At 40.9% G+C, this 27,963-nt stretch overlaps 2 protein-coding genes across 6 annotated transcripts in view; both read right to left on the minus strand.

Moving 5' to 3' along the window:
* ST7 (suppression of tumorigenicity 7) overlaps positions 1-10,695 on the minus strand; it is a 147,300-nt gene extending 136,605 nt beyond the window's left edge. For 2 of the 4 annotated variants that reach the window (XR_011336846.1, XR_011336847.1), the window contains exon 1: positions 10,510-10,695. Coding sequence is in view for 1 of the 4 variants with exons in the window: in XM_069850874.1 (XP_069706975.1) it covers positions 10,510-10,660 (151 nt within the window). In the remaining 3 variants the exon portion in view is untranslated. The remainder of the gene's footprint in view (positions 1-10,509) is intronic. The other 2 variants (XR_011336848.1, XM_069850874.1) reach the window with 2 other exon arrangements.
* Positions 10,696-25,527: 14,832 nt separating this feature from the next.
* CAPZA2 (capping actin protein of muscle Z-line subunit alpha 2) overlaps positions 25,528-27,963 on the minus strand; it is a 30,820-nt gene continuing 28,384 nt past the window's right edge. For both annotated transcript variants that reach the window (XM_069851035.1, XM_069851031.1), the window contains one exon: positions 25,528-27,647. In XM_069851035.1, the coding sequence (XP_069707136.1) occupies positions 27,507-27,647 (141 nt within the window). In that variant the 3' untranslated portion in view covers positions 25,528-27,506. The remainder of the gene's footprint in view (positions 27,648-27,963) is intronic.

Raw genomic sequence — 27,963 nt, forward strand, 5'->3', positions numbered from 1 at the left:
TATTTCAGTGGAAGGTGAGAAAGATTAATTACACTACATAAGGCAGTTAATGAAGCCTTCTTTTGGCATATGACATACAACTCTGGTTACCTAATTAAGAAATGGATGAAAAAATGAAAGAGTAGAGTATTACTACCATGATCAAGGACATCTAGACATTTTAGAAGAGCAGGCTAAGATAGCCTATCTGACTCGAGCTCACAAGAGAGGATGAGGAGGGAAAACTCCATGTACGTGCATTAGGAACCAGTCCTCATGGTGGCGGTGCAGCTTCTGAAAGTAAAGAGGGCTGTCGTGAGGGCAAATGCATGCAAATCAGCTATGAATGCATCTAGGCTGGAGTAAGACCAAGATATCTAACCATTAGAGCTATCAAGTTCCAGAAATATCTTTCAGTGCAGTGGTTTATGGGAAGGTAATGCAAAAAGTAAGTGAGAACTGGAGTCAGGGACCCAGAGAGCCCCATCCACCTCTCTAGTCCCAAACAGGACAGCTCCTACTTATCCTTCACAGGAGGCAAGGAAGCTATGCTAGGACATCAAGGGTCAAAATCCTGGCTCCTGCACAGCCACTAACAAAACGTCTTCAATTGCAATACAGGCCAAATCCTCACTAACCAGGTCCAGGGAACTCCTGCAGACCAGGCATCTTCAGAAGTCCTGGAGCTAATGAGAGCTCCTTATGGCTAGTGTTCCCCATAACACTACCTGGCTTTTGGGGCTGTTGCTGACACAGCTCTGATCAGCACTTTTAAAACCATAAGCTCTTGACAAGGATCTCTAGAGGGAAAACCAAGTTAAAAACTATGTAGGACAATATTTACTGCTAAGAGATTCTCCTGTGCTTGTATCATTCCTCCTTTGTCTTAATCCAAAGAGATGGAGAGACAGACGTAGGGACAAGAAAGCACTTCTATACCACCCTATGCAGAAGCCTAGCCTGAGTAGGCAGATAAACCCATAAAGTCAAGCTCTGTTGAAGAGACACTTCTAGCTCTTAAAAGTAGTTAAGTCTACACCAGTGCAGCCCTGCACAAGACCTTCTCATCTTGTCTCAGCAGGAAGGGCTCATCAGCTCACCTGCAGCACGTTGCTGCTGTGCAGTCAGTTTCTGCTCAAGAAGTGGCTTGAGTCACACTTGGGGACTCCCTGCCCCCTTGTCCCCTCCTATGCAGGGTATGACAAGCCAGCTGCACACCCTCTCCTAACAGGGTCTGGTTTAACCTTCTCTCTGAAAACCGAGGAAATGAGTTGTCTAAGCTAAGATTCGCGTAAAACGTACCAGCTGCATATGCTGCTATCAAGTTCACTTCAGAATTAAAAATAGCAAGACAAATTTCACATGGAAGATTGAGTGCATTAGTAGATCATATAACCTTGATCGAGACCAAGCCACGGCATAAACAATTTTCAGTCCTCAGCACAAAACAATCAGGCAGTGCCATCAAAACACTTAGTTACGTGAAGATTGCCATCTATGGCACTCTCAGATTACAAGCATGTTTTCTTGAGAAATAAGTGTCAGCCTTACAAAACAAACCAATGACAGCTATAACATTCTTGTGCTTTAAATCTGATCTCTGAGTGTCTTGCTGCTGAGCACAAGACCTAACACATCAACCTAACAGGCATGACATTTAATAAGCCAAGTTTATTTCTAGAAAGTGAGCTGGAAATTAAATCTCACGGTTGCAGTTGGCACACTGCACAGAAGAGGAATCTTACGATGACTGCATTTCATTTTTGCCCAGTAACTTTCATCCTTCTAATTGGTATATATAAGTGCACTTAATCACTTAAGCACTGAATCTAACACAGTGATAAATATCCAGTTTAGGCTCCACAATAATAAATCTTTGTCTTCTCACAGCAGCTGGCGAGTTTTGATTTGGACTTTGAATTTAGGTCCTTTCCTCAGGCTTAACAGTAACAACTTGTTTGTTCTGTCTGCTGAAAGCATAACATTAACTCTTGTCTTCAAATGCATTATCATTGCTTAAGCTTAGTGTTAAAATTGGTTACCCTTCAGCAGTGCCCACTTAAAAAAACACACAAAAAAATCCAATTAGCCTGTGCTGGGAGTTTACAAAGCAACTTTCACTCATTAGTATTTTCACAGCATCACTGGTCCACATGACACTTCACAGACATGAGGACGAGCTGGAGTTTATAATACAATCTTGCAATAGATGCTTCCAGTGCCACGAAGAACTAATTTAAAAACAGGTGGAAGGGGCCTTCAGGCACCTCCTCTAACAGCCATCAGAGGAGCAACTTCCCCACAAGCACCTCACAGTCTGGCCTTAAGACCAAGCTAGGTTTTACCCTCAATTCTTTGACAAATACCCTAAATACATTCCTGAATCACCTCTCATTAAAAAAAAAAAAAAAGTAAAACTTAGATGTGACCATCAAATTACAAGAGAGAAAACAGCCTTGGACTGAAGAGAGTGGGGACTCTCCCCAGTTTTGCTACAAGCTCTCTGCAGTACCTTGGCAAACTCTCTATGTCCCAGTTGTTAAGAACTCGTGCCCATTAATTACCTTTGCAGTAAACCCCTGGAATCATGCTTGCAGAACGGGTCATGCCATAAAAGATTTGCAGGATCAGGGTCTCATTTCCCTACGACTTAGTTCTCCCTGTACAGTTTAACATAACTGCAAGTTGCATACAACACACCGTCAGATATCTGGATCTGGGGCTTTTTTTTTTTAAATATAAAATATCTTTTTAAAATATCTTTTTTGTTATAAGAAAACCTGAATCCTGATTTGTGTCTGCAGCACAAAAGACACTGTTCATCATTTTCTGATGGTGATGACCATTTCTGTAGATTTAAGTCCATGGGAACTGCGCAGTCATCCAAGGCAAGTCAGCACTGAGGTGGTTTTATTTGCTTCACCACTTGCCAACAAGACAAATAACTCTCCCTTAAGCACAGAGCTTGCCAGGTGACCAAACTTCACACAGAAACCCTGGCCTTGGTGGAGAAGGCAGTGTGGCACGTGTACAAAAGTCCTGGCATATCCGGGGACTGTTGGAGCCTCTGCGCTTGCACAACATACCTGCACACTATCAGCAATTGCTTACAGCTGGGTGGGTTTTTTTAATCTCAATATGGTATCATTTTTACTAGTCAGCTCTCCTCTTTATCATAGGCCATTTTGCTCCCATTACTAGTCTATTGAGCTTGGCAATCGTCATCATATTGATGGTCTTAATACCACGACAGCCACAGCTGCAGAGCCAGAGCAGTTGGGTCAAAACACAAATGGCCTCAAAGACCTCCTTTAGAAACATAACCCGCAAGTGAATTCCTCTGGACTGTGCTTGCAGCCACCCATTTTTGCAAGATTTGTCTTCCCTGTATTCAAGGTTACTTCAGTCCCCACTATTTTCTTCCTACAATGTAGTTTACAGTGTAAGCAACCACCCCTCAATTCTTTGTTTCTGTTAAAGTGGAGGTATTGCACGCAGCACTCTCACAGCCAGGCTGCTTCTTCAGACCACAGATGATTTGGCCTCAGTTCTGCCAAGTGTAACGGATGCATTTTAACTCCAAATATTTAGGAAGCTCACTACATGTTTGTCAACTAGATGAAGCTCTTACTCCTCCTTAGCTACTGTCAAGTGGCCTCTGTAGCTTCCCTGTGATTAGATAAACAGGTTGATCTTCCTTATGCTAGTAATGTGCTTTTGCTAGACTCCGGGTAGTTCCTCTCAGAGATACTGCAGCTTTCAGAATCCATTTTGAAACACAGGCATACCATTCCCTCCAAAATCCCTGTTTTATCCAACATCGTCACCCTAATTCCTATTAGGTGTTGCTCTCATGGCAGGCATCATGTTCTTCAGTCTTTCACATACTGCAGAGCTTTGACACACGATGTATTTCTCTCTCTTTTCAGTCCTTTAGCCACTGACAGAACTTAAGACTTCTTGCATCTTTCATAAAGGCAAATAAAGGCAAATTTATAATCTAGATTTTTGCACTTGTTCTGTTTACAAAATAAACACATGCAAAAAAATCCATTTCCAATTTTTCCTTTAATTTAGAATCATGTTATTTTCGAAGCTGCTCAGACCATCAGGACCTACGACCTCTGTGAACAACAAGTCTTATGTTCTTTCAGGCTAAATTTATCCGGGCAGTCAGTGGAAATCCCACTACATATACCCAGTTTTAAGAGCACTTCTGAAGATTTTCACCAGCACACGGAGGACTTCAGACTTCGCTTAGAAGCTGGCAATACAACTCTGCGGTTGCGTATCAGCCAGTGTTACAGTAAGCTCACTCAAGATTTTATCAAATATTATTTTGAAGGCTCTGGCTTACACATTTCCCCTGAAACACTGGCTGCAAATCTCCTAGAGCTTTTGTAGCATGAAAGTAAATTTCTTAAAGAAATATTTTCTGAAAACCTTGCATTTGCTACAAACTTCACTCGCTTTCCTGCATTTGATGCTGATTGAAAAACCTGGTTCAGTTAAAAATCATAAAGAAATGCCAAAATCTGTAGAAAACAAGTATCTTTGTATGCTGCAACCATTGGGGAACTCATCTAACAAGTTTTGATAGGGCTTTATTCCCCTCACAAGAATCCCAGTTTTCATCTACAAAGAATTTTGCCAAAAATAACACACTACTATCAGGCACATCATATTCTTTTCCATAAAAATTAAAAGGAGAGCTTCCAAGCATACCATACTCAAAATACACGTTCTTAAAATGGTTAAAGTCTGTTTTATAATAACCTCTTGAATATTAGTCTATGTCCAGGTAGCAACCAGGTTTTTTGCAAAATCCAAACCAGCAGACCAAAGAAACCTCAAATGTCCAAACCCAGCCTGGAGGCTCCACAGCCACTATGAATGAGAGAGCCTCGGGGTGCTCCCACCAACATAACTGAAGAGGGAAGTTAAGCATAAACAAAACACTGTTTACTTTAATTCCATGAGGACTGCAGAGAAATAAGATCAGTATTTAGAAAAGAATTTACATTCTGAGAGAGACAAAAATTAAAAGACAAGTGATTTTTGGTCAGTGGGTAAACTATCTATATATAGCTTATATGGCTTATTCTGTGGAATCCATAAGCAGAATTAATGCTGACCTTGCCAGAAGTGGTCATGTATTTAAAATTTTACTTTGAACAGTCTAGCTCATGCAGAAAAAATCCATCAACATCACACTTGCAGGGAATTAGTAGTTTCTCCATCTCCTTTTGATGGCATAAGTATTTTGCTCCAGTTTTTCTGTGGTTATGCCACCACACTCATTTCTGTAGTTCATAGAGCAGATGCTTACAGGGAAACCCATCACAACGATGGAAGATGACTTTGCAAGAAGGCCAAGCAACTATCTGTCTGCAAATGTAAAAACAACCATCCTTCAGTTCTTCTCAAAAGAAGCCTTTCACTTGATTTTAATCCATTTGAAATTCCCTGGCCTTCATCAGGTTAATGTTTCCCAACCCTCATGATTACCTTCCCACGCTTAAGTTTATGAAGGGGAACAATACCTCCTGACTGCACTGTCAAGATGATATCACAGCCAACACACCGTGACAGGCAGGGTGGCTACGGTAGCCAAGCACACCACGCAGCCATGCTTCCCGATCCAGGGAGGACAAACCCCTGGCTAACAAAAGACCCTCTGCCTTAAGGGTGGTTTACCACAGCAGGTGTGCGCACGCACAGCTCCAGATGGTCAAATATCACCAGCAGGAAAAAGGTGACCATTAGTTAATGTTTAATAACAGGCAAATGTTTCCTGCTGCTACTCCAATTTGAGACCACGGGAATGAAAAGTTACTTATTTCTCACATTGCAGCCTATTGGAGTGCACTGCACCAGTGCTGAGCATGTATCTGCAAGGTCAGGAAGCCCAGAAAGGGAGGATCAGAAAGACAAGATGAGCTTCACTGACAGCAACCACCACTCTAAGTCAGCAACCATCACCCTAAGACAGCACAGCCTAAACTTGAGAGGGGTGCTCCATCTCTTATCTCCTGCAGTGTTCTGCTTATGGAATCACACCCAGCTTTCTTGCATGGTTAAATACTGGATAGTTTTCATAAAATGAGGGTTCAATGAGACAAGAGCGGTCCAAGTGCTTTATTTACCACAGTCTGTGCAATGCATGTGAGCAAATGCATTTGAGGTGGACCAGATCACCATAGCATCTGTCTGTCTAAAATTCTCTCTGTTCTGCATCTTCAGAATGAAATGGAAGAAGAGAAAGCATTGTTATACTAAGTTTACAGGGAACAGAACACTTTGAACACGTCTACTCCATCCTCCTGCCCATGCATGCACAAACCCTGACTGTGAATAGTCAGGTCTTGGCCAGTGCTGCAAGCAATGTTGTACATCAGCCTCTTTCTTCCCCTCTCCAGATGGCTGGCACCGTGCACGGTGTTTCAGACTCTGGGCCCTAGGGGAAGCCTATTACATGGTGGCAAATCCCATATTAATTAAAATTCCAGGTAACTATTTCAGTAGCAAGGTCAGAATACTAACAAAATATCATAACGAAGAAAGCCACCACGTTTCCCAGAACACAACTTTGTCAGAACCACCAGTTCCTCACCAAGAAGGTCTCCCTCCTCCAGCTGCCTTCTCCCAGACTCAGGATGGGGCAGTACAACGTTACTTAGTGTTCTTTATGCTGCAAGTTTCTAACCCTCCAGATGTTCAAGGGGTAACAATTTGAGCCCTTGCTCCAGTGCAGCTGAAGCAGGGTGTCCTGCTGAAAGCTAATAACACTTGCAGAAGCTGACACAGAGCTAGATTCAATCCCAAGCTCATACCCATATATATATATTCTTCACACTTTTAGGAAATACACTTTTCTGTTTTCTCTACCCTCAGCAACCCTCAGGTCTCCGCCTGTCTGCCTCATCACAAGCTGGCTGTACTGGTTGTTAAATCCATCTTTCTGTTGTGCTTTGAAAGGGAAAACTGGGACTTTCAGGGACTTTCTCCTTCTTAGGATATGAATAGAAAGCCCAACTGTTATGTCTGGAAAAACAAGCAGGGTTGCACATTTTTAGAAGAGGTGTGTCTTAGTTCAAATTAATGTGGCATTCAGAAATTGTGCAAGTACCAACACAGGAGGAAAATACAGCATGCTATATAAAGTACTCATGTTTATTTTAAATGTTTTGGAATAACATTAAAACATCTGCTTCCTCAACTTCTTATTTTGTATTTAGTATTTTAGCCTGGCATATTAAGTCTCCTTTCTTGCTTCCTGGCTAATGGCACGGTACAGTTATAATAGTTCAAACACTCTTATTCAGAAAGGACTTCATGATTTGATTTGTACATCATTCTTCAATAAATGAAAAAAAAAACCCCATGAAATAACACAATAAGCTTTAACATGAGTATTTTTTATACAACAGATTAGATTACCCTTTGATTTTATCACGGTAACCTACTCTACTGAGGTTACTGAAATTGCACTTGCCCAAACTGCGAGGACTTTAAAGCCTGGAAGCCCAATGAATCACACAGAATGATTGACTTGTACTACCAGAGCTACCAAATGCTCGGGGTGTGCACATCTGTACCACATCAAAAGAGGAAGAAAAAAGGCTCCATGCTTTATCTTAACAAAACTTACAGCTAGAAGTGACCAGTGGACTCTTTTGTGAAACCATCTGTAATTACTGGGACTGCCACAACCCACTGCCCAAGCACCCGCTAAAAGGCGATTTAAGGCTGTCTGACCACTGTATGAGCACTAGTCACTTTTATTTGCCATCTGATTTGAAGACTTTCAGGCATGAGAAATCCAAAGGTTCCTTTAGCAACAGATCCATGCTTCATTAAAAATTAATGCCTGATTATGACTAAATTGAGTTTGCCCTCTACTTCCAGTCATGAATTCTTACTATTCTTTTCATGATTAAAAGGCCATTTATTTCTCCCTCATGACAATATCTTTTTACTGTAATGTAGTCACTTCCCAAGCAAACTCTCTTACTCTGATGCTTCTCTCCAGCCCTTAAATTACTTTTCCACTATCTTCTCCAGCTTTTCAACTTCCTTTTAAAAATACTGACATCAGATACGGAAAAACAAAATCACAAAACCGTACCAAGTACCAGTCCCTCTGGCAGGTACTCTCTCACACATCAACCCAACCCCTCTTCTCACAGCAGTCCACTGTGAACTCAGGTTAAGACATTTGATCTAAAACCTTTTAAAATCACTGTTTAGTGAGGTGCAAATCATACTGGAAGAACCTGCATCTGGTGGTACTGAAAACCGGTTTGCTTGACCTCAACTCACCAACAGATCCAGCTTATTCTGGGAAAACGTCTGGTCATTGTTTTTAATCACCTTGCCATTTCTTTACGTCATGCAGAAGTTTTATTAGCAACATTTATACTTTTATTTTCACATCACTGAAATCCATTTGATTAATATCACATCTGGGGTCAGGAGCTGCGGTACATTATGTGCAATCTCAACCCTCTGACAGTATCCTTTTGTGATCAACTAGGGAAAAAAATACACAATGAATCAGATTGGATTTAATACATTCACAAAAGCTTTGAAAAACAAAACAAAATAAAACCTCCTCATGCTATTGCCAGTGCTGATTTTTTCAATAAACCTCATTAAGGAACAGATGATGCATAAACGCCACATTGCACCTATTGTTCTACCCTGGTAACTCATTTTCACCACACACTTTGTGACTTAATGGTAATTTCTTCTGACTTTTTAACCCCCTGAATGCTTTAAAACACACAGGCATGAAAATCTCTCTGATTTGCAGATGTCATACCGTCATTGCACTTGCATTTTGAGACATTTCAAAGAAAATCAAGATGACTCAGCTGAAGACAGCTGGAGTAACATCTCAGATTAGAAGGTTCATCAAGAATTAGTTTGTTCAAACTTGGGGTGGGGAGAAAAATCAGAGGGGTTTCATTAAGTCTCAGAGGGATGCCTGCAATTTTTTCCAGTAGTGAAAATTATCATAGAAAACATTCTGATATTGGTGCTTGACAACCACAGCCTGCAGCTGTTTACCTGGGACTTACGTGTTGCATAAATTGCTAAGAATCAGGCAACAAGTTCTAATCGGTGTGCACTAATGTCAAAAAACACAGGATGCTCACTCAAAGACATATCCAGAAAGGTTGACCAAAATGGTATATAAAATCTGGTTTTAATGTGTTTACTCCCTGTGCTTAAAGTGAAAATTGCAGTATGCTGAATCTTTTTTTTTTAATCCTCCTTTGATGTTGGATTTGCCTAAGGCTTATCAAATGAGAACAGGCCAGAGAGACATTGAAGAGCGCTCAGATAACATTCCGCTTCCCAGCAGCAGGGACACTGCAGGAGTTACATCCCATCTGCCCCCAAACAAATAAACTTCTCCTGGAGGGAGGCAGAGATTAAATGATCGCAGTAGATAAGAAGGGAAAATAAGATAAAGACATAACTGCTCAAGTCAGACTGGCTAACACTAGAGAAGTTGCTGCTGATTCAGTACAGCAGTGGTACATGGCCTTAGTGAGTCTTAAAGCAAAGTCCATTGCAACACTGATAACCTTCCAGCAAACTTGCTCGTATACTATTTATTATCATTCAGAAAAATAAACTGATAGCTAATTTTTATCACAAACAATTAAAGTTTTACTACTGTTAAAAAAAATGCTTAAGTAAAATATGAATTGTATAGGAAAACATATAAATTACACTCCATACCCTGCCCAAATCCAAGCATATTCCCCATAATAACCAGTCGTTTTTCATCCTCCAAAGAAACCAAGAATTTTCCGCAATTTTCTTTTGGAATCCCTCATAGGTACATTTGCCACCTGCTTCTAAGAAAGCTCCCAGAAAGAACGAACTGCCCTGCAGCTGAAAATGGGCTCTATTTACATACTTACTCACTGCAACAAAGATAACCTTGTTATGGAAATGAATCGAGGGGAGTGCACGAGAGATGTAAATGACTTTTGGTTGGTCCTGCACAAACGACTTTTGGTTGTGAACTGAACAAGCGGCACATTTTTGCTCGAGCCCCTGAAATTCTCAGGTTTTTTTCTCAAAAGTGCAGAAAAAACATGATATCATTGGGGGGGGGGGGGGGGGAAGAGAAGTTCTGCCATTTATCATTCACGTAGTAAAGGCAGTATGGATAGCTTAAGCTTGAAAATGATTTTTTTTTTCTTTTCTCGGAGAGCCTGCTAGGCAAAAATTGATATGTAGGCTCCTTTAGTAGAAGTCTAGGGTGAAATAAAACTCCAAAACCCAGCGAGGTTCAGCTCGGGCACGGCCACAGCTCGCTATACGCTCCTAAAGTCATTTTGACTTCTTCACCTCCCCTCGCAGCACAAAAAGAGGAGGCAGAGGAGCATCCGAAGGGACAGGGTCAGGGGTCTCCATCGCGGGCAGCCCCTCCCCAAACCCTTCCCTTTTCCCTTCGGGAAAAGGGAAGGGTTTGGGGAGGGGCTGCCCGCAGGGATGATCGCGTCCTACCTGTGGTTAAATTGTCATTGATCTTCAGAGGGACCCTTAAGATGTAGACTAGGAAGAGCATGATGAAGAACCACAGCGTCCAGAGGTAAGTCCAGGACCAGACGATGCAAGACTTGAGCTGCTCCAAAAAGCCCGTCCCAGCTTCAGCCATGTTTTTGAAGGAGAAAAAGAGGGGAAAAAAAAAAAAAAAAGGCACACAGGCACTCACACACAACCCAAATCTAAGCCCAAACGCTGCTCTCTGCTGCCACAACCTCTCAGCGTGTGTTTGCGGGGTGATTCTCTCCTCCCCAAGCCGGGTCCCCTCCACCTCTCTCCTCCCGACGGGGCGGGCCAAGGGCTCTTCCCTCGCCTCTTTTAGGCAAAGCCACCTCCCTTTCGCGACTCGCCACGACCTTTTCTTGCCGGAGGAGGGCGGGGAAGGGACAGAGGGAGCCCAGAGAGCTCAGCCGGAGGGCGGCGAAGGCGGCTGGGGCGGGAGAAACAGCGGGGAGGGGGGCGGGAGAGGGAGGGAGGGACGGGGGCAGAGAGAAAAAGGGAGCTAAAGGCCGTTCAAGTCCTTTCCCCACGTCGTTAGGATATTAAACGAGAATTTCAGGCCGTATTTTCAGGATTTAAAGCCTGAAAATGGCTTAAAATGCCTCATAGAGGATGGGTTGGGGTTTTTTCGTGTTGGTTTGGGTTTTTTTTCTTGCAGTTTGCCTGTCCTGCTAGGATAATATCAGGGATACAAAATTATCATAGAATCATAGAATAACCAGGTTGGAAGAGACCCACCGGATCATCGAGTCCAACCATTCCTATCAAACACTAAACCGTGCACCTTAGCACCTCGTCCACCCGTGCCTTAAACACCTCCAGGGAAGGCGAATCAACCACCTCCCTGGGCAGCCTGTTCCAGTGCCCAATGACCCTTTCTGTGAAGAATTTTTTCCTAATGTCCAGCCTAAACCTCCCCTGGTGGAGCTTGAGGCCATTCCCTCTTGTCCTGTCCCCTGTCACTTGGGAGAAGAGGCCAGCACCCTCCTCTCCACAACGTCCTTTCAGGTAGTTGTAGAGAGCAATGAGGTCTCCCCTCAGCCTCCTCTTCTCCAGGCTAAACAACCCCAGCTCTCTCAGCTGTTCCTCATAAGGCCTGTTCTCCAGCCTTATAACTTTAGTTGTGTTGTGTACAACTACCAGCAGAGTCCTGAACAGGTCTTTCCCCCTTGGAATCAGAATCACTAGGTTGGAAAAGACCTCTAAGATCATTGAGTCCAAAGATGCTGTATGGCACAAGAAATAAATGTGTCTCGTTGAAAGAGCGTCAATAAAGCAGAATCACAGAATCGCAGAATCACAGTATCACAGAATCACTAGGTTGGAAAAGAACCACTGGATCATCGAGTCCAACCATTCCTATCAAACACTAAACCATGCCCCTTAGCACCTCATCCATCCGTCCCTTAAACACCTGCAGGGAAGGTGACTCAACCTCCTCCCTGGGCAGCCTGTTCCAGTGCCCAACGACCCTTTCCTACACAATTAGACCTGGCTGAAATGTATTTTTCTTCTTCCATGACTCTCTTGACAAGGTATTTCTACATAAAGCAAGATTTGTCAGCAGAATGTGACCAAAATTCAGAGGCCAGTTAACACAATTCATCCCTGCTTTTTTGATGTTACACACATTTAAGTAGAAGAGCTGTTCATTGCAGTTTGTTTGGATCTCTCTCCTGTGTTTCCATAGTCTGTATTGAGTGGGATAATACTTTCCAGCATTTTAAGAAACAGGCCGTGTATTTCTTTAGTGGCACCAGAAGAACAAAAAATCCTGAAGTCTTTTTTCCATCTGATAACAGCCACTGTGTCCTGGGACTTTCCAGCCTGCCAATGAAAAATTCATCATGCAGAAAAATGCAGTGTTTTTTTCCAGAACGTTTACAAAACCTTAAGACATTAATCCAAACTAAATCCGCAGTTATAAGAATTAACTTTAATTTCTCTACTTATATAGTAGCAAAAGCATTAAGATTCACATTTTTTTCCTTCCAGACTATGCCATGGGACTCTAAACTGGACAAGGAAACTTGAAGCCAGCCATGTCCTGGTGCAGTTGAAGGTGGCAGAATCTGCTGATTAAGGCTCCAGTGTCCCTAAATCAGAATACAGGTGCAGGAATGACAGATTTTTTTTCCTGCTAATACATCAAAGCCCTTTTAAAATTAGAATATATGCATGGCCTTTAACTGCAAAAAGGTCATTTACAGTTTAATTATATACCAAAGAAAACCACATTTCCAATATTTCAGCTTCCCATTCCATTGAGAAATACTTAACACATAAGTCACGCCTGAAAAAAGTCAGTATCATTCCATCATGCAGTTATTTGTAAGTCAAAATATTTCTCTCATGTTCTCTTATAAGTAAAAAACACAAGACACTAAGCATGTTTTTCACTTATATACATTTTCTTCTACATATTTTATTTTTGAGAACACTCTCCAGTATAAAGCTATGATCAATTGCTTTAAGGTATGAAAGATGGAGGTGTTTTATGGGGCTTAGACAATTTTTCTTATAAACAACTTTTCATTGTGTTGAGCTGTCTTTAGTTGAAAGACTGGAGTGGACAGTGTTGGTTTCTTCAGCTATGCTTTCTTTATATCCCCTGTATTATTAGAAGATTGAAATACTGTGGACTGTGTCCACTTAAAGGCACAGTTATTAATTTTATGTCTTTCTTCCTTTAGCCACCAGTGTTTCTTCTTCCCCCGACATTGCAGCTGTTATTAATATTCTGCAGTAATTTTATGCAATTCACTCCTGGATCTCCAGTGTTCTTACAGCGAGTATAAAACATTTAAAAAACAAGCTGCCAACAGAGTCCAGCTTTCCAGGCTTCTGGTGGTATTCTTCAATGGATTTCCCACTGGATGCTATGCACAAAATTTAAATAATAATAATGATAATATTTTATTCTATCAAGACAGAAAATACATGTTTCCAACACTAAATGTTTGCATAAGGTGGAGAGCAATTACCCATTAGCTATCTTGACTCATGACTAGCTTGGTGCACTCATATGACAAATTACTTTTCTGTTGTCCCTATTAAAGAAGTACTGAAGCTGAAATTCAAGATAAGTTCACAGTTCAGGCTCTGTTTAACACAAATTATCTCTCCTTATTCAATTCTGTTTGAAAGGAGTGCCAAGTATTAAAATACAAAGCCTTAAAACATGCATTTTACAAGTCAAAAAAACAAATTGTTCAGTACTATGAAAAGACTCAATTTATTTTAGCACTCATTTGCTAAAACAAGACATAACAGAACACAGCTGAAGTGATCATTGCACAAAAAAAATCATTTTGAAAACTCCCTTTTACCTTTCTGCTGACATTTTCCACTCAATTAACTCACTCAAGTGTTTTCCCACACAACCTTTCAAGGTAACCTAGTTGTTGCCTCAAAATACCTTGTAAGTATGGACACTATTAATTTGCTTGCCATGCTTACACTTAAGCTGAGTTTGAGTTCCTAGTTTCTCATATGACTGTTGGTGACTTTGCTAAATGAAATCAGGAAGTAGAACAGATGACAGTTACTAAACATGAGGTAAAGTGAAGTTATCATTTTTTTTTCCAGAAAAAAGAAATGCTCTAGAACTTGAGTTAGAATCATAGAATAACCAGGTTGGAAGAGACCCACTGGATCATCGAGTCCAGCCATTCCTGTCAAACACTGAACCATGTCCCTTAGCACCTCGTCCACCCATGCCTTAAACACCTCCAGGGAAGGTGAATCAACCCCGTCCCTGGGCAGCCTGTTCCAGTGCCCAATGACCCTTTCTGTGAAAAATTTTCTCCTAATGTCCAGCCTAAATCTCCCCTGGCGGAGCTTGAGGCCATTCCCTCTTGTCCTGTCCCCTGTCACTTGGGAGAAGAGGCCAGCACCCTCCTCTCTACAACCTCCTTTCAGGTAGTTATAGAGAGCAATGAGGTCTCCCCTCAGCCTCCTCTTCTCAAGGCTCATTCTGACAAGTAAGAAAGAAAAGATGGAACCACTGTGCTGCAAAAGCCTGGTTTGAAAATTCTGCCCACCTGATCTTTTTATGGGTCCAGATCCAAAGTAGTGGGGTTTTAAATCTTCTTTTTTTTTAAAAGAAAATAAAACTCAAAATATCTTCTGTCTGAACGTTTCAGAGATCGATAACTTTTTCTAGGCCCACAATGTACAATCCCCTGGGAGTCTGGCTATGAAATAAGATTGCATCAGCTTTCTTGGCAGCCGAGAGATGATCAGGACATTCAGAAAGGGCATAAACAAGAACCGCATCGGCTCCAGGTGTTTGTCAGCACTGGGAAACATCAGTGTGGTTCAAAGGAGCCAAACACCCACCTGACCTTCAGCTGATACCTGGTTAGCAATTGAATCCAGCTAAACAGTGTTACGCCTAACACCTTTTCATGCAGATACATATTAAACAACAATATGTGTACTTACGCATGTATATATCTACAAATGTATCTATATACATATCTATATACATGCATATATTGCACCTATTAAACATATCAGATGCATATTAAACAATATCTGGGATGAACTGGAGATGGCAGCCTAAACTGAAATCAGTGATGGTGAGAAACAGCGTGCCAACGCAAGCAAAAGCACTGGAGCAGAGTTCATAGGATCTCATACCCTGCACTTTTCAGACATACCAAAGTCTGAACAAAATGGCTTAAACACATACAAAATCTCTTTTCAGCTAAAGCACGTGGTCCTTAGTCACAGTCCAGAGAACTGAGAATATGCTAAGAAAGCCTGAAATAAAAATCCATGTTTCATTTACAATTTAATCAATGTGTTTGCATTAAATACACTCCAAAAGTACATAACTACAGACTTCTGAACACTGTGCCCAGGCTAAAGTTTCTGATACCCATGTTAAAAGTGAGATATTACAGCACTATGGGAATATTCTTCAGCTCAAAGGAAGACAGCAATATTTTAAAATATGCCACCATTACTAAGAAAGAAAAATCAAATAATCACTCACATGCCTACAACACCACTTGTCAAAAAGCTTTAAAAAAAGTTTATTCCTTATTACTTCCAAAGGTGGGAACACAAGGATGAAGCTGTGCCTGTTTTATCAGTTCAAAAAGTAGGGGAGCTGGATTTGAGGAAGCTGAATATCCAGATTCCCAGAGGTCTGCTTAAACCAAAGGGAAATAGAGAAAACAAGAAGGCCACCTCCCCTAAACCCAGAGGGTTGTCTGTGGCTGTGAGAATTCTGCCAGCAAACAGGGTGATGTAAAATATATGTGGGAAGTTGTTGGGCAGGGAGGAAAGACCACCTGAGTGGGAAGGTGCTTTAAGATCTTTGCTTGTAAGAAAATCAAGCAACCAGCTGCCTTAATTGCAAGACAAGTCACAAAATCTGAGTTAGATCTGGCCCTGTTAACAGTCAGATGTCAATGTCAGACAGAGCAAAGAAAAGTCTTACCACATGGACGGTGCAACTCAGAGCATTGTTCCAATATTTTTAGGTAGCGTTTGAAATAAATCTTAACCAGAAAAAAACCCAAACCCAAGCATCTTTTCTTCTTTTTTCTTTTTTTTTGCCTAACAAATGACTTTTCTCCCTTAAAATGAGGTGGAAACTCCACCCTGAACATCAGCACGCTTAGGCATCAGTGTGGGACAGGTGCCTCATCCTAAGCACACACATCTGCTAAAGCACATTAAATTTTATTTTTTTTTAAATCCATGGCAATATCCCTCAATAGCACTCAAATCTTTTTATGAAGTAGGTGGACACACACATTCATTGAGGCATTTATAAAATGCCTTTATAAAACCAGCCAGTGTACCAAGACAAGTCAGTGTTTGTACAAAATGGTGCATGCTTAGGATTGATAAAGGAATCATGCGAGCTGTGAGGTTGGCCCTTGGTCAAAAAAGAGCTCTTGGCAAGTCAGAGTCTGGCATCTGCATCCACACATGTTCTGTATATCACGGGGAGCAAACGTGGTTATGGGAGAAATGGGGATGCAGAGACAGATGGGCAAAGCCCGGAGGGAAACCTGTGCTGGTTTCCCCCTCCCCCATTTAGGTAGAGAAAAAGGACAAGAGCTCAGCTCCCCACATCCATGCCTTGGACTGAAGCCAAATGGTGAATCTGCTTTTTCTTTGTTTGTTTGTTTGGTTTTTTTTTAAAAAAAAAAACAAGATTCATTTGTGGGTGCAGGAGATGAAGAAGATATTGAATCTCCTTGCTGTTTGGCATCTTGTCTTTTTTTATTTAATTAAGAAAGATGTTAAGAGTGGGTTTGAATTTACTGAGCCATGTTACTGTATTTAATAAACAAAGGTTTTTCTAGAGAGAAGTCTGAAATCCTCTCCCCTGAAATCCACAACTACCATATAGAGAGCATAGTTTATTTTTCCCCCATCATTTGTCAAAACAGTATCTATACCAGCTATGTATCAGTAAAACACAGAAATCCACTGATGGTTACATTTTACCTAATCTCCAGAAATTCAGTTTTAGGAAATCAAGCAGTCACAGTGCTGGGTGACATACAGATAATTATTGCTGCTTGACCATGGCAGCCGTTGTGGAGGGTAAGAACAGCTCTGACTTCAGGTGGGCTGGGACAGAGCGAGCAGCAAATCCTCTGCCATGGAAGCAGGTAGCATCCAAATGGCACACTGAATTTCCTTATATCACAGCTAGACTTGGCTCCTGAGCCAAATCTCATTAAGCCTTTGCACAATCAAGTACCAAAATATCCTTTTGCCTTGCCTGACACAATTCTTTCCTTCTTGGTCTGCTTCCTTTTGCCTGCCTCTTCACATCCATCCGGTACATCATTGCTGAGAAAACCTCTCTCTGGAGAACAAAAGAGCGCCCATCTTCTTTCCCTCCCCACGGATGAAGATCTCCATGAGTTCTTCTCTTTAAATCTGAGCTAAAGAACAATTGTCACTTCACTTCATCATACTTTACTTTCTTCCCTCCATTGCTCTTCAGTCTGTTTTGCCTAATCTATATCCTTGCTGGTTCATGGTGTTCTCTCTTCTGCACCCTGCAGTTCTTATCCAAATTCCATTCTCACAGCATCCTTTCATTCAGCCCATCCCACTTCCTCTTTTAGTAATCATACAATTTGTCTCAAATTACATTTACCTCACTGTATTTAGGTTATAGTATTGAGGAAAAAGGAGGAACATATTTTTTTCTGATATACAGTATTTAATTGTAACCAATAATCTCTCCCAGACAGAGATTGTTGATAACCCTAATGTATTCCATCAAGGAGAAAGAGAGTTCTAGAAAGAAAAAAACCATAATGGCCTTTTCTTGAGTAAAAGTGGCTTGGCTGTACAATGACATTTCAGAGTAAGCCTGGCCTAAGACACATAAGCTACTCCACATTAAATGACTAACTGCTCAGAATAACCCCACGGGCAGCGTTTCTCACGCTGGGGTGGCTGGGGAATGCAGCTCTTGTCTAAGAAATATTTCGTGTTAGAAATGTTAGTTAGCAGGAGCTGACAGACCTTTCAGCTTGTCTCAGCCCCTGAACGGGCAGGTGATGGGCCCAGGAAAGAGAGAATAATGTTTGCCACTGGTACAGACATATACATTGCCCAACATCCTAAAAGAAAGCTCAGTGTTAACTGTTGGTGCCAATCTCATACATCGTGTTGAAGTGGGATGCTCACATTTGCTAACAAACCATGTTTCAAGAAGAGATTTCATTGATTTCATAGTAGGTTTTTCTCTCTAAGTTTTCCTCTCTAATATTAACTAACTCAAACAGCTTGTTCAGAACAAGGTGTGTTTGAACCCAAGCACCAGTTGATAAGTGCAGTCCCATTATTCAGTACGTATCCTCAGCCTCATTTACTACCTATTGTTGAAACCCAGCTATAGATACAGTATTATTCATTCCCTGATGGCTTCTTTCATGATGCTACTGCAGTACCAAATACCTCATAGACTTCATACGGACTTTTTCCGTAATTGTTTTTGCAAACAGAAAGCCGTGATGGAAAAAGAATAATGCTAAATATAGTCACTAACATGGGATTTTGTGACATTATACTTGTTGAACTCCAGCCTGACACTAGTTTGAAACAGTGGGTGCTCCTCCAATCTGGCTTTCTCTGGGTTTGCATGCCCCAAGGTGGGGAACACAAGGAGACCCATAGCAAAGGAGGACGTGAAATGGAGACAAAATATATATCCCAACGGTTGCTGCTGTGTGGGGAAAAGGGTGGTGGCTCTATATGGTGATCGGTGTGCCACAGCAGCTGGGAGAGGGCACGAAGGTCCAGCCAGCAGGCTGTGCAAACGCTTTGCAATGGCTCTGAATGCATAAATGGAGCATGCACTTATGATGCATGCTCACCAGAGCTTTATACACCAGAGCTTTGTACAGATAAGGCCTGTGAGAGGAGGCTCTGGATACTCCTGGCCACTTTCTTTCAGACTTGTTCTCCTTGCCAAGTCATGATCACACAAGGGCAGCTTGCCTTGCCATCCCACAGCCTCTGTGACAGGTGTGACAGTGGTGACTTGCCCAGCATAAGAGCTGCTCTGTGTGCTAGTGACAGCAATGGATGCAGGTGGTAGCTGAGTGGCTCTCAATTCCTTCTCTTATCAATAAGCCCTGCCCTTTCCACACGTTCTCCCTTACAAACAGGACTCTCTCAAATTCATGCTTTTGCTATTTAGCCATTTTGAAAAGGAAGGGAAGACGGATCCTTGCTGCTTTATTCATTGGCTTTACCACAGGTCTTTGTGTAATTTTCCCTGCCCTCCCACACCCCAACAAATTAAACCTTTTCAATCCTGAGATACAGACTCTTCTCAAAGTCTTCATCTTTTCTATTTTGCACTTTCACCTTCTGTGCTGAGGAACTTTAAAATCCTTAGGAATCCCTCTCCTACAGGCTAGCCCAAGTCTGCTCTGGCTAACTGGTTTTAGTGGCATATCATCCCTTCTGCTTCCCCAACAGGAATTGTTCTGTTCCACCTCAGTTCCACGTATTTTGCACATCCAGTGAATACTCATTTACATTTGACTCCTGCAACAGCTCACTTCACTTTCTGTTTACGCACAGTTGGTGCAGCTAAAGATGCCAATTTGTCTTCTTCCTGCTGACTTGAATTGGTTGCTGTGCATGGCAGTGGGAAGAACAGGATGAAAAACTTGGTAGGTAAGCAGGTAGGTTCACACACACGCTTCCATTATTTCCCCTCAGCATTTCCCAACTTTCCTGGTAGGCACAAATAGTCAAATAAAGAGTTTCCTTCCTTGCAATATCATCAATACACTACAAGAAGTTCTGAGCAGAGAACATAGTAATGGTTGCTGCTCCCATGATTTCATCTTCTGTGGTGATCTCCACCACTAAAGATGGTCACATGATTGTAGCAAACCCATCTTCTGCAGTGAAAATCCACTGTTATAGATAACATCGGAACCCCTTTCACTGGGTCTGTTACTTTGTTGGTAATTTTGATGTTTACCAGAACAATGATCCTGGTTGTGGGATTGTCAAGGTTGTGCCAGCTACTGTCCTGTTCTTCAGCCTTATCAATGTGTGTCTCAACACCAGGCACTGGGCTACCATCCTCTGTCAGCAGCTACAGCTTGGGTAGCAACTTTACTACACCTGGGAAGATCTTATAAGGAGGGTGAAGTGTCAGACAGCTGAATTTACTCTTTGGGAAGTGACGTACTGGCACACTGTGTTTTTCGTCTACATCAAGGTAGAGAAACTCTGGTCACACCAACGGCTGGTAGGACTGCTAAGCACACAGTATCCAGCTGAAAGAGCTAAGGAGAATTCTTTATCAAGTTCTTAGATGGAAGATGATGGCTCGCCGAGTTCAGTAATAAACAGGAACAGGACACCTACTCATTACTGACTTGAACAGGCTTTTACTTGCTCCTTAAGTCCAGATACTTTGGCACCCAGAGAATCAGTTGTGTACCAAGCTCTGCCTTTGCCTTGCAGCAAAGCCCTGGAGCAGGAGCAGCACTTGAATTCTTGACAAGCATATGGCATTTACTTTCTTAGCATCATCATTCAGGTCTAGTCTTCTGCAATTGAGCCTGCTTCTGCCATCTGTGACAGCTAAAGGACTCTACAAACTCAGTACATGCCTACAGCAAATTAAAACATGCTCTTGAATGACAAGGGTTTTTCTGATACTCTATGAGACGTTCAGGCTAGCTTGATAGAGGATACTATACCTATCTCTATACACAGAGCTGTTGGACATAAGGAAAATGCTTGCATGGATGTTACTCCAGCTACCATCCTGTCCTCATCAGTGTATGGCAGGAGAGGTGAAATGCACTTCTGCACTTCTGAAAACAGGACAAGTTCTCCTTGTGGCCCCCCAGCTTAGGCTGCCTCACCAACTCTGACTGATCGTTGATTCCTTTTCTTTTCCTCTACATAGAAGATAGGAAAAAAAAGCATACAGTGTGCTCACTAGCACAAGAGAAGGTGGTGCATTTCACCTCCTTAGTTTTGACTGACATCAATGCCTACAAGATACTGCTAAACGAAGTGCCCACTGTTGGCAAATATATCCCAGATAACAAAGATACAACTCATCACCAAGGACAAGCTCGCAGCAGCCCTTGACTCTTCATGAGAGGATGCTCTGAGCTCAGAATCCATTTGCTGGTTGGTCCACATCATTATGATACCAAATGGTCTAATTTTTCTACACTCCCAGTGCCTACTTTGTCAGCAGATAAAGACAACATCAGGCAACACAGTCACGGTTGGGTTCTCCACACCCCCCACCCCCCCACCCCCGCCCCTTTTCATTTAGCATGGGCTTTAAAATTATAACAGAAATCATCTAATTGCTGATGAAGACAATGCTAGAGAATTTTATAACATTCAAGGCCAGATTCTAACAAAAGGAAAACAAGTACGACATTAACGTCATGCTGGCCTGCAATATCACAAGGACTGAAATAAACAATGTGCAGAGAAAAACAAGCTTCTCAAAATGAACAGAACCCAAAAAGCAAGAGGTAGAGAAATGACTTAAAAGCATTGGATTTAATGTAGAAACTAAGAGTTGCTGGATTCAGTCTTTAGCCTAAAAGCTCTGGAACCTGAAGATGCTCTTCAAATACACAGAGTGCTGCAAAGAAAATGAGAACAAGCTGTTCTGTAAGATCCAGCAAAGAAGACTTAACTTTCCTAATTATCTACTTCAATACTAACAATATCACAGCCCTACAAGAACTTGGGAGAGGAAGGATAATCTTTCTCATTAGCAATGTTGCTCAGACAGACATGTCTGCGTCCTGCCATGCAGTCAAGATGCAGCTGATCCTGCTACATGGTGGAATAAGAAACAAGATGAACTTTTGCTTTCCATTCAAGGGTTTCAAGATTTTTACTATCGCTATTGTTCAGAAATCTTCCAGTCAAATTTGTGAACACAGAAGTCTCTAAGCACAACTGGTTTTGGGCCAATGTTTTTTGCTACCTCATGTTCCCATTCTTACAATGAAGTGAAAGTCTTGCAAAGCTTTCCAGTTTTACAGCAACTGAAAGCTGGTTTAACAATGCAGTGGCACATAAAAGTAAAGAAGGAAGCAGATTTTTCTTCCTGCTATTTAGTTTAAAACTACTAATGGCTCCTGAAAGCTCAGATTTCTATTTCAGTTCCTTGTCCTCTATTCCAGTTCAAATGTCACAGCAAAGTTGAAAACTTATTAAAAAGATCTGCTTATCTTTTGATTTATTTTGTAATTAGCTTACTCCTTTTCCAAGTCTCCTTCCCTTATTTCCAAACTATGTGGAAGTTGTGACTGCATAGTTAGACCAACAGACAAGAGAAACAGGTGCCAGGCTACTATACAAAGAGCAGGTTATTAACAGAAGGGTCTCAGAGGCATTTGGAACAGCATTCCTCAGGCATTTTGACTGGCTTAAGACTATGCTGGGACAGGAAGAACAGCTCAAGCAATGCTTGAAGCACACTGCTGTATTTGCAAGGCACAGGTTCAGGAGCAGTGCCTGCACCAGAAAGGAGAGCAGCTGCAGCTCACAGGGCTGTGACTTCTGCTGAGCGCTACAACAGCCTCCGTCGGACCTGTGCTCCTGAAGCACACCTTTAATCTAACCGAACCTTCCCTCAGGGCTGCAGCACCAGGCTCCCACTCTCCAGGATGGCCAGGAGACTTGGTAGAGTGGAAACACATGGCACCTTTTTTTCTTAAGGAAAATCATCATAGATCACATTCTTGTTTCTCTCACAATCTTGCTGACATGATCGACCCTTCTGGCTTCCTTAGCAAGAATTTGTATGTTCCTGCCTTTAGGCTCCTAATTTTTAGTACCCAGCTTCTGCAACAGATGCCACCATCCAGTAGCTAAGAAATCCAGCACACGGGGCCAGGGGGCAGCTCAAACAGGTGGAAGAAAAATTTTCAATCCTCTGCAGCCAAAGAAAAGGAAAGTTTTTTTCCTCCACTTGTGATTTTTCAGTTAGATTAATGAACACTTTGCAAAAGAGGAGATAGAACTGGCTAAAAGAAAAACAGGTTTACGAACACTGGCTCCATGGAGACCAAGTCTCTTCTTTGCCTCATGGGGCCACATCTCTCTTATCTACCTCTGAGGAAAGTAGCCTAGGTTCCAGGTGTACCACAGGAGGTAACTTTAGCACCTTAGCTGGTTGTTGCCTGCCTAACACAGTAAGCAATAGTCCTTTTGAGGACAGTTTTACTTGCTAAGAGAGAGGTTGTGAGCATGATTTTCCCAACCTCTCCTCATGTTTGCCTTGCATTCATAGTGTTGTGCCAAAGACGTCGCTCAGCCTCCTACATTATCAGTAATTTCTGAAGTAATCTTGAAGGGTAACTCAATCTTTTGAGATGCATGCCAGGAAACTACTTATTAAAGGAACTTCTCCCAATTCTTCCCCTGATGCCTACAGTAGCTGTGCTCAGTATACACTTGACAGTGAAAAATATTAAGCACATTTAAATACAAAACTGAAATAAGAATGTACTACAAGTCATTATTAGCATGTGGTGGTGTCCTTACAAACCAAATACTGCTTTAGCAGGCACATTTACAACCTTGTAAGACAGAATTTGTTTCTGATCTGTCATTGAAAGCTACAATAACTCAGGAAAAATCTCCTACATGTTCCTCTTGACTTAAGAGGAACAAACGTAACAGATATTCCCCTGGCCTGGCTTTATTGACCTGCAAGGAAAAAATGCACAGAGAAGTCTAAACATGTTTACAGAACATATCCTTTAAGGCAACGATTATAGCCCATCTTGTGATGAGCACATGGATAACATCAGGCTGAACGATACAGCTATTGCAGGAAAGCCAGTCACAGTAGCAGAGGAAAATATTGCTAATAAGAAAATCTACCAGGCATTAAGCATTCATTATCACAGAAGAAATAAAGTACATAGTCACAGTTCCCTTCCTTTAGCAGTGGGATCTGATACAACCTTTCCACTTTCAAAAGAAAAAGTTCAGAGTTGACACTTGAGGCTTAAAAACAAAGTTTAATTTAAACCTAGTTGACAGTTGCATCAGAGGAAGAACAGTTTAAGTCTTTCCAATTAAGAAGCAGAGGAGAAGTTATGTCTGTGTCAGCAAGTAATGCAATATGATAGGAGTGAATCCACAGAATTAAACAGTTCATGTTCAGCCTCTATACCTACAATGTAGCCAGTCTGGGATTTGAACGCCAGGTTTAGTCTGATTCTCCAGACATCCTCAACGCACAGGTGGTTTCAAGCTGCCTGACATAAACCACTGCTATGGACTAACGTCACCATTAGGAGTGAGAAGGCATGTGGTGCACACCCAGAGTACAGTTCCTAGTTTAGATTTCTCCCAAAGGAAGTGAACCTAAGAGCACCAGACCTACTTTGTCAGCCAAACCAGTATGTGGAAAGTGGAAATGAGAGACGGATTTACTACCAAACTCCCATCTCTGTCACAGATGCGGTTGGAGTCATCCCATAAAGAAAACACCTCTATTACGATGTTGAGTCTCAACTAATAATTTTAACCTTGTCCTGAACGACAACTTATTAAAGAACTGCATTGCAGTGTTCTCAACCGAACCAGCCAGCAGAACTGATCTCAAGAATCAGTAGCAATGTAACCAAAATTACAATGATTTTAAAGTTTCATTCTACCTGCAGGATTAATTAAGGCAGATGTAGAAAAAAGGGGCTGCTCAAGAGAGCATGAAAGCAGAATTGTCACTCCAGTTGCAGATGTTCAAAAGAACATTTGTATAGGTTAAAAGACTCTTCATCTAAAGGGGCTCTAAGACACATGAGATGGAATACACTTCATAAACACAAGTATTTAACAACTCCACATTACAAGCCATAATGCCTAGTACATCGACATCCCACAATACAAAGTTTGTCTTTATATTTAAAAATAGTATATAAACAAATAGTATTTCACATTAAGACAATTGCCACAGCAAACTTCTCAGAGAAATTGTTTGATCTACACAAAATAACTTAAGCCTACTAAGCAACCTCTAAAGATCTCCAGTTTAAAAGGGGTAAGGGTAGAAACAAAAGAAGTGCAAGTGACATCCTAAATTTTCAGAGAAATAAAGAAATATTTCAGAGAAATAGTAAGTCCAAATGCACACTGTGCCTCAGCTGATACTCAGGTCAGCTTCATCTGGGGAGTCATTACCCCTAAATATGATACTGGCATACCACAACAAAGTAACAGAATAACTGATGTACTTATAAATTGCTTTATTGAAGCTATAACTTAATAAATTTGATGTTCAAGGGGTAAAATTATCTCACAGACTAAAAATTAACACAACAGGAAAAAAATATAAGTAATACAAATGTACTTATGTCACCCTACTGGTAAGATTGAACCTGCAAGATGCTATTCTTTGAAGGTAAGGAATTAAGACTATCACAGGACTGAATAAACAGAGAGAGAAACACAGTAAGAGAGTAATTCACAGTAAAATACCTCTTTATTAGGAATATATTTAAAACTAGCTTTTTTATTTCAGGTAAGAAAAATAGCATTCTGACTTTTAGCCAGCGCTGATTCCGATCATACGCAATATTCTAACAGCTAGAAAAGTTATTTGCACCATTGTTGCCCATTAATAGCTCACCTAACTGTCCATTCACTGTCTTATTTTTAGCTTGTTGTTATGTGTGTCAAAGAATTCTTCAAACACGGTTTGTATTTAGATCTTCATCAAGATGGACAATGACTCAGCATCTGTTACTAGCTCACAGCAGCTTTTATAAGCCTTTTTTTGAAGAACAACATGGTTCAATAGCTGATCTACAAAGACAATTAAGAGGGCAACTCTCCAGGAAGACTGGCAGGACAAATCCCACTCATCTACTATACAGTTTAGCACTGTAAAGTAGCAGCAATTTCAAGAACTTCAGTTAATCCCATACCCCTTTATAAGACAGCACTGAAGGACAGGACACAGGGGTATTGCTATTACAATTCAAACAGTGAACTACTTTTGTTTACATTTTTATAAACTCTTTCTCTTGCTATGTGGTAACTTAACAGTTTAAGGTAATTAATTGGATCATGCTGCAAACAAAGATATAAAACCTTTCTGTAAGCTTTACTGGCTTAGGAGTCTGCATAAATACCTGCCTTCCAAAAAAAAAGCTGTTTATTTGTCCATCATGAGCATATAATTAGGTAGCATATATTAAAACAGATTTTCATCCAATTAAAAATGAAATCTATGCATTTCATAGACGTGTTATATAGCACTTGTAATGCCTGTGGTTTTAAGATGTCCATTTTCTATACAAGATATATTGAACAGGGAAAGTATTCTCAAGACATGTTATTTTTGATCTTGCAATTTCTTCCATCCTCTGAAGTCAATTCGAAGCTGAAAGATACTTGTTTTAAGTAGACTTCCATATGTAGATGTTTCTTAAATGCAAATGGAAACAACAGATGATGGTATTATAATAATCTTCAAAATACACTGACAATAGCCAATAGCCAACAAGCTTCTGGCTGTTTTAAGCAGTATTTTTAAAATATATAGAAACGCCAACAATAGAGGCTCTATCAGGAAGCAATCTGATACTCAAATAAATAGAAAATTTGCATTTTAATGTCACATTGAATTTTAGTACATTTCAATCCAAGAAAAAAATAAACCGATAGACATAGTAATGACTACAGGATTAGATATATTACAATACGCCTTGTTATAATACATTTGTGGCTTTATGATAAAAAAAACCCTGAAGGGCATATGGAGTTTCAGCTCATTTAAGTAACTGTCAGGAAAGCATTAAATTCACTTCTGAGATAAGTACTTTTATTCAGTTATAAGATCTTAAAACAGTGTTAGACCTCAGCCTTTTCTTTAAAGAACAAAAATCAACTACCACAGAGCCAGCTAAATAATTATTCGGAAAGGTTTAAACAATATAGAAAATGCTTTTCCCAATTTTTCACACAACGAAAGCATAGATGATTTCAAAAACAGCACCCATGGCTAACTCCATGTTGACCTTGAACTAGAAATGCACATTACTGAGCTCAACAAGGAACCCAGCAAATTTTGGAAGTTGTTCATTTCACATAAAAGCAAGAGAAAGGGTTATTATATGCAAAAATATTTTTCAAATTGTTCTTAAAGTGTGATTGAAAACTAATGGCATGGTCTTTTCACTATAAAAAAATAAAGGTACAACAGAAACTCTAAAGGAAGATATTCAGCTATACTGAAGTTGCAACCCTCTGAAAAGAAAGAAAAAGGAAAGAAGTCAATTAGCTAAGCTTTGTGCTCTAACCAAGCTACTTACAGTGATTTTCAATTGCGAAAGCCCATGCTGACTGGGTGATTTGACAGTTCCGAATACTTTTTTTTCAATAATAATTTTTATTTGTATACAAGGACACTAAAACGATCCAGTCATGCAACGTTCACTTTAAGCATTCTGCATCTCTTTTCCAATCTTATAGCTAAGGATCTTGTTCCAGTCAATCTTGGTGCGGGTAACTGGCAATTGTCGACGTAAGGCCTTGAAAGTAGTGTCCGACATAGTCTGATAATTCTCACTGATAGCAGTCTGTTAAACACAAAGTCATACAAAACAAAGACACATGAAGAACAAAACCAGGATATTACATAAAAAGTCAAATGACTGAATAGTCTGATTCCTTTTAAGCAGACTTAATAAAAACATGCTATTTTATGAAAGAAACCTGTTAGATCTAGATTGAAATTATGTGAAGAAAATTGGTGAGACAGATGCAGTAAACCTGTCTGTAGCCTAGGTGTTTCAGCAAACCACAGCATGGATAATCAGCAGCATGAATAAAGTGCTGAATATAGATAGCTTGCACATTGTTCGTTTCAGACACCAGTCTTCCACTGTTTCTCCT

Source organism: Phaenicophaeus curvirostris, chromosome 1, assembly GCF_032191515.1.
Source record: "Phaenicophaeus curvirostris isolate KB17595 chromosome 1, BPBGC_Pcur_1.0, whole genome shotgun sequence".
Classification (NCBI taxonomy): domain Eukaryota; kingdom Metazoa; phylum Chordata; class Aves; order Cuculiformes; family Cuculidae; genus Phaenicophaeus; species Phaenicophaeus curvirostris.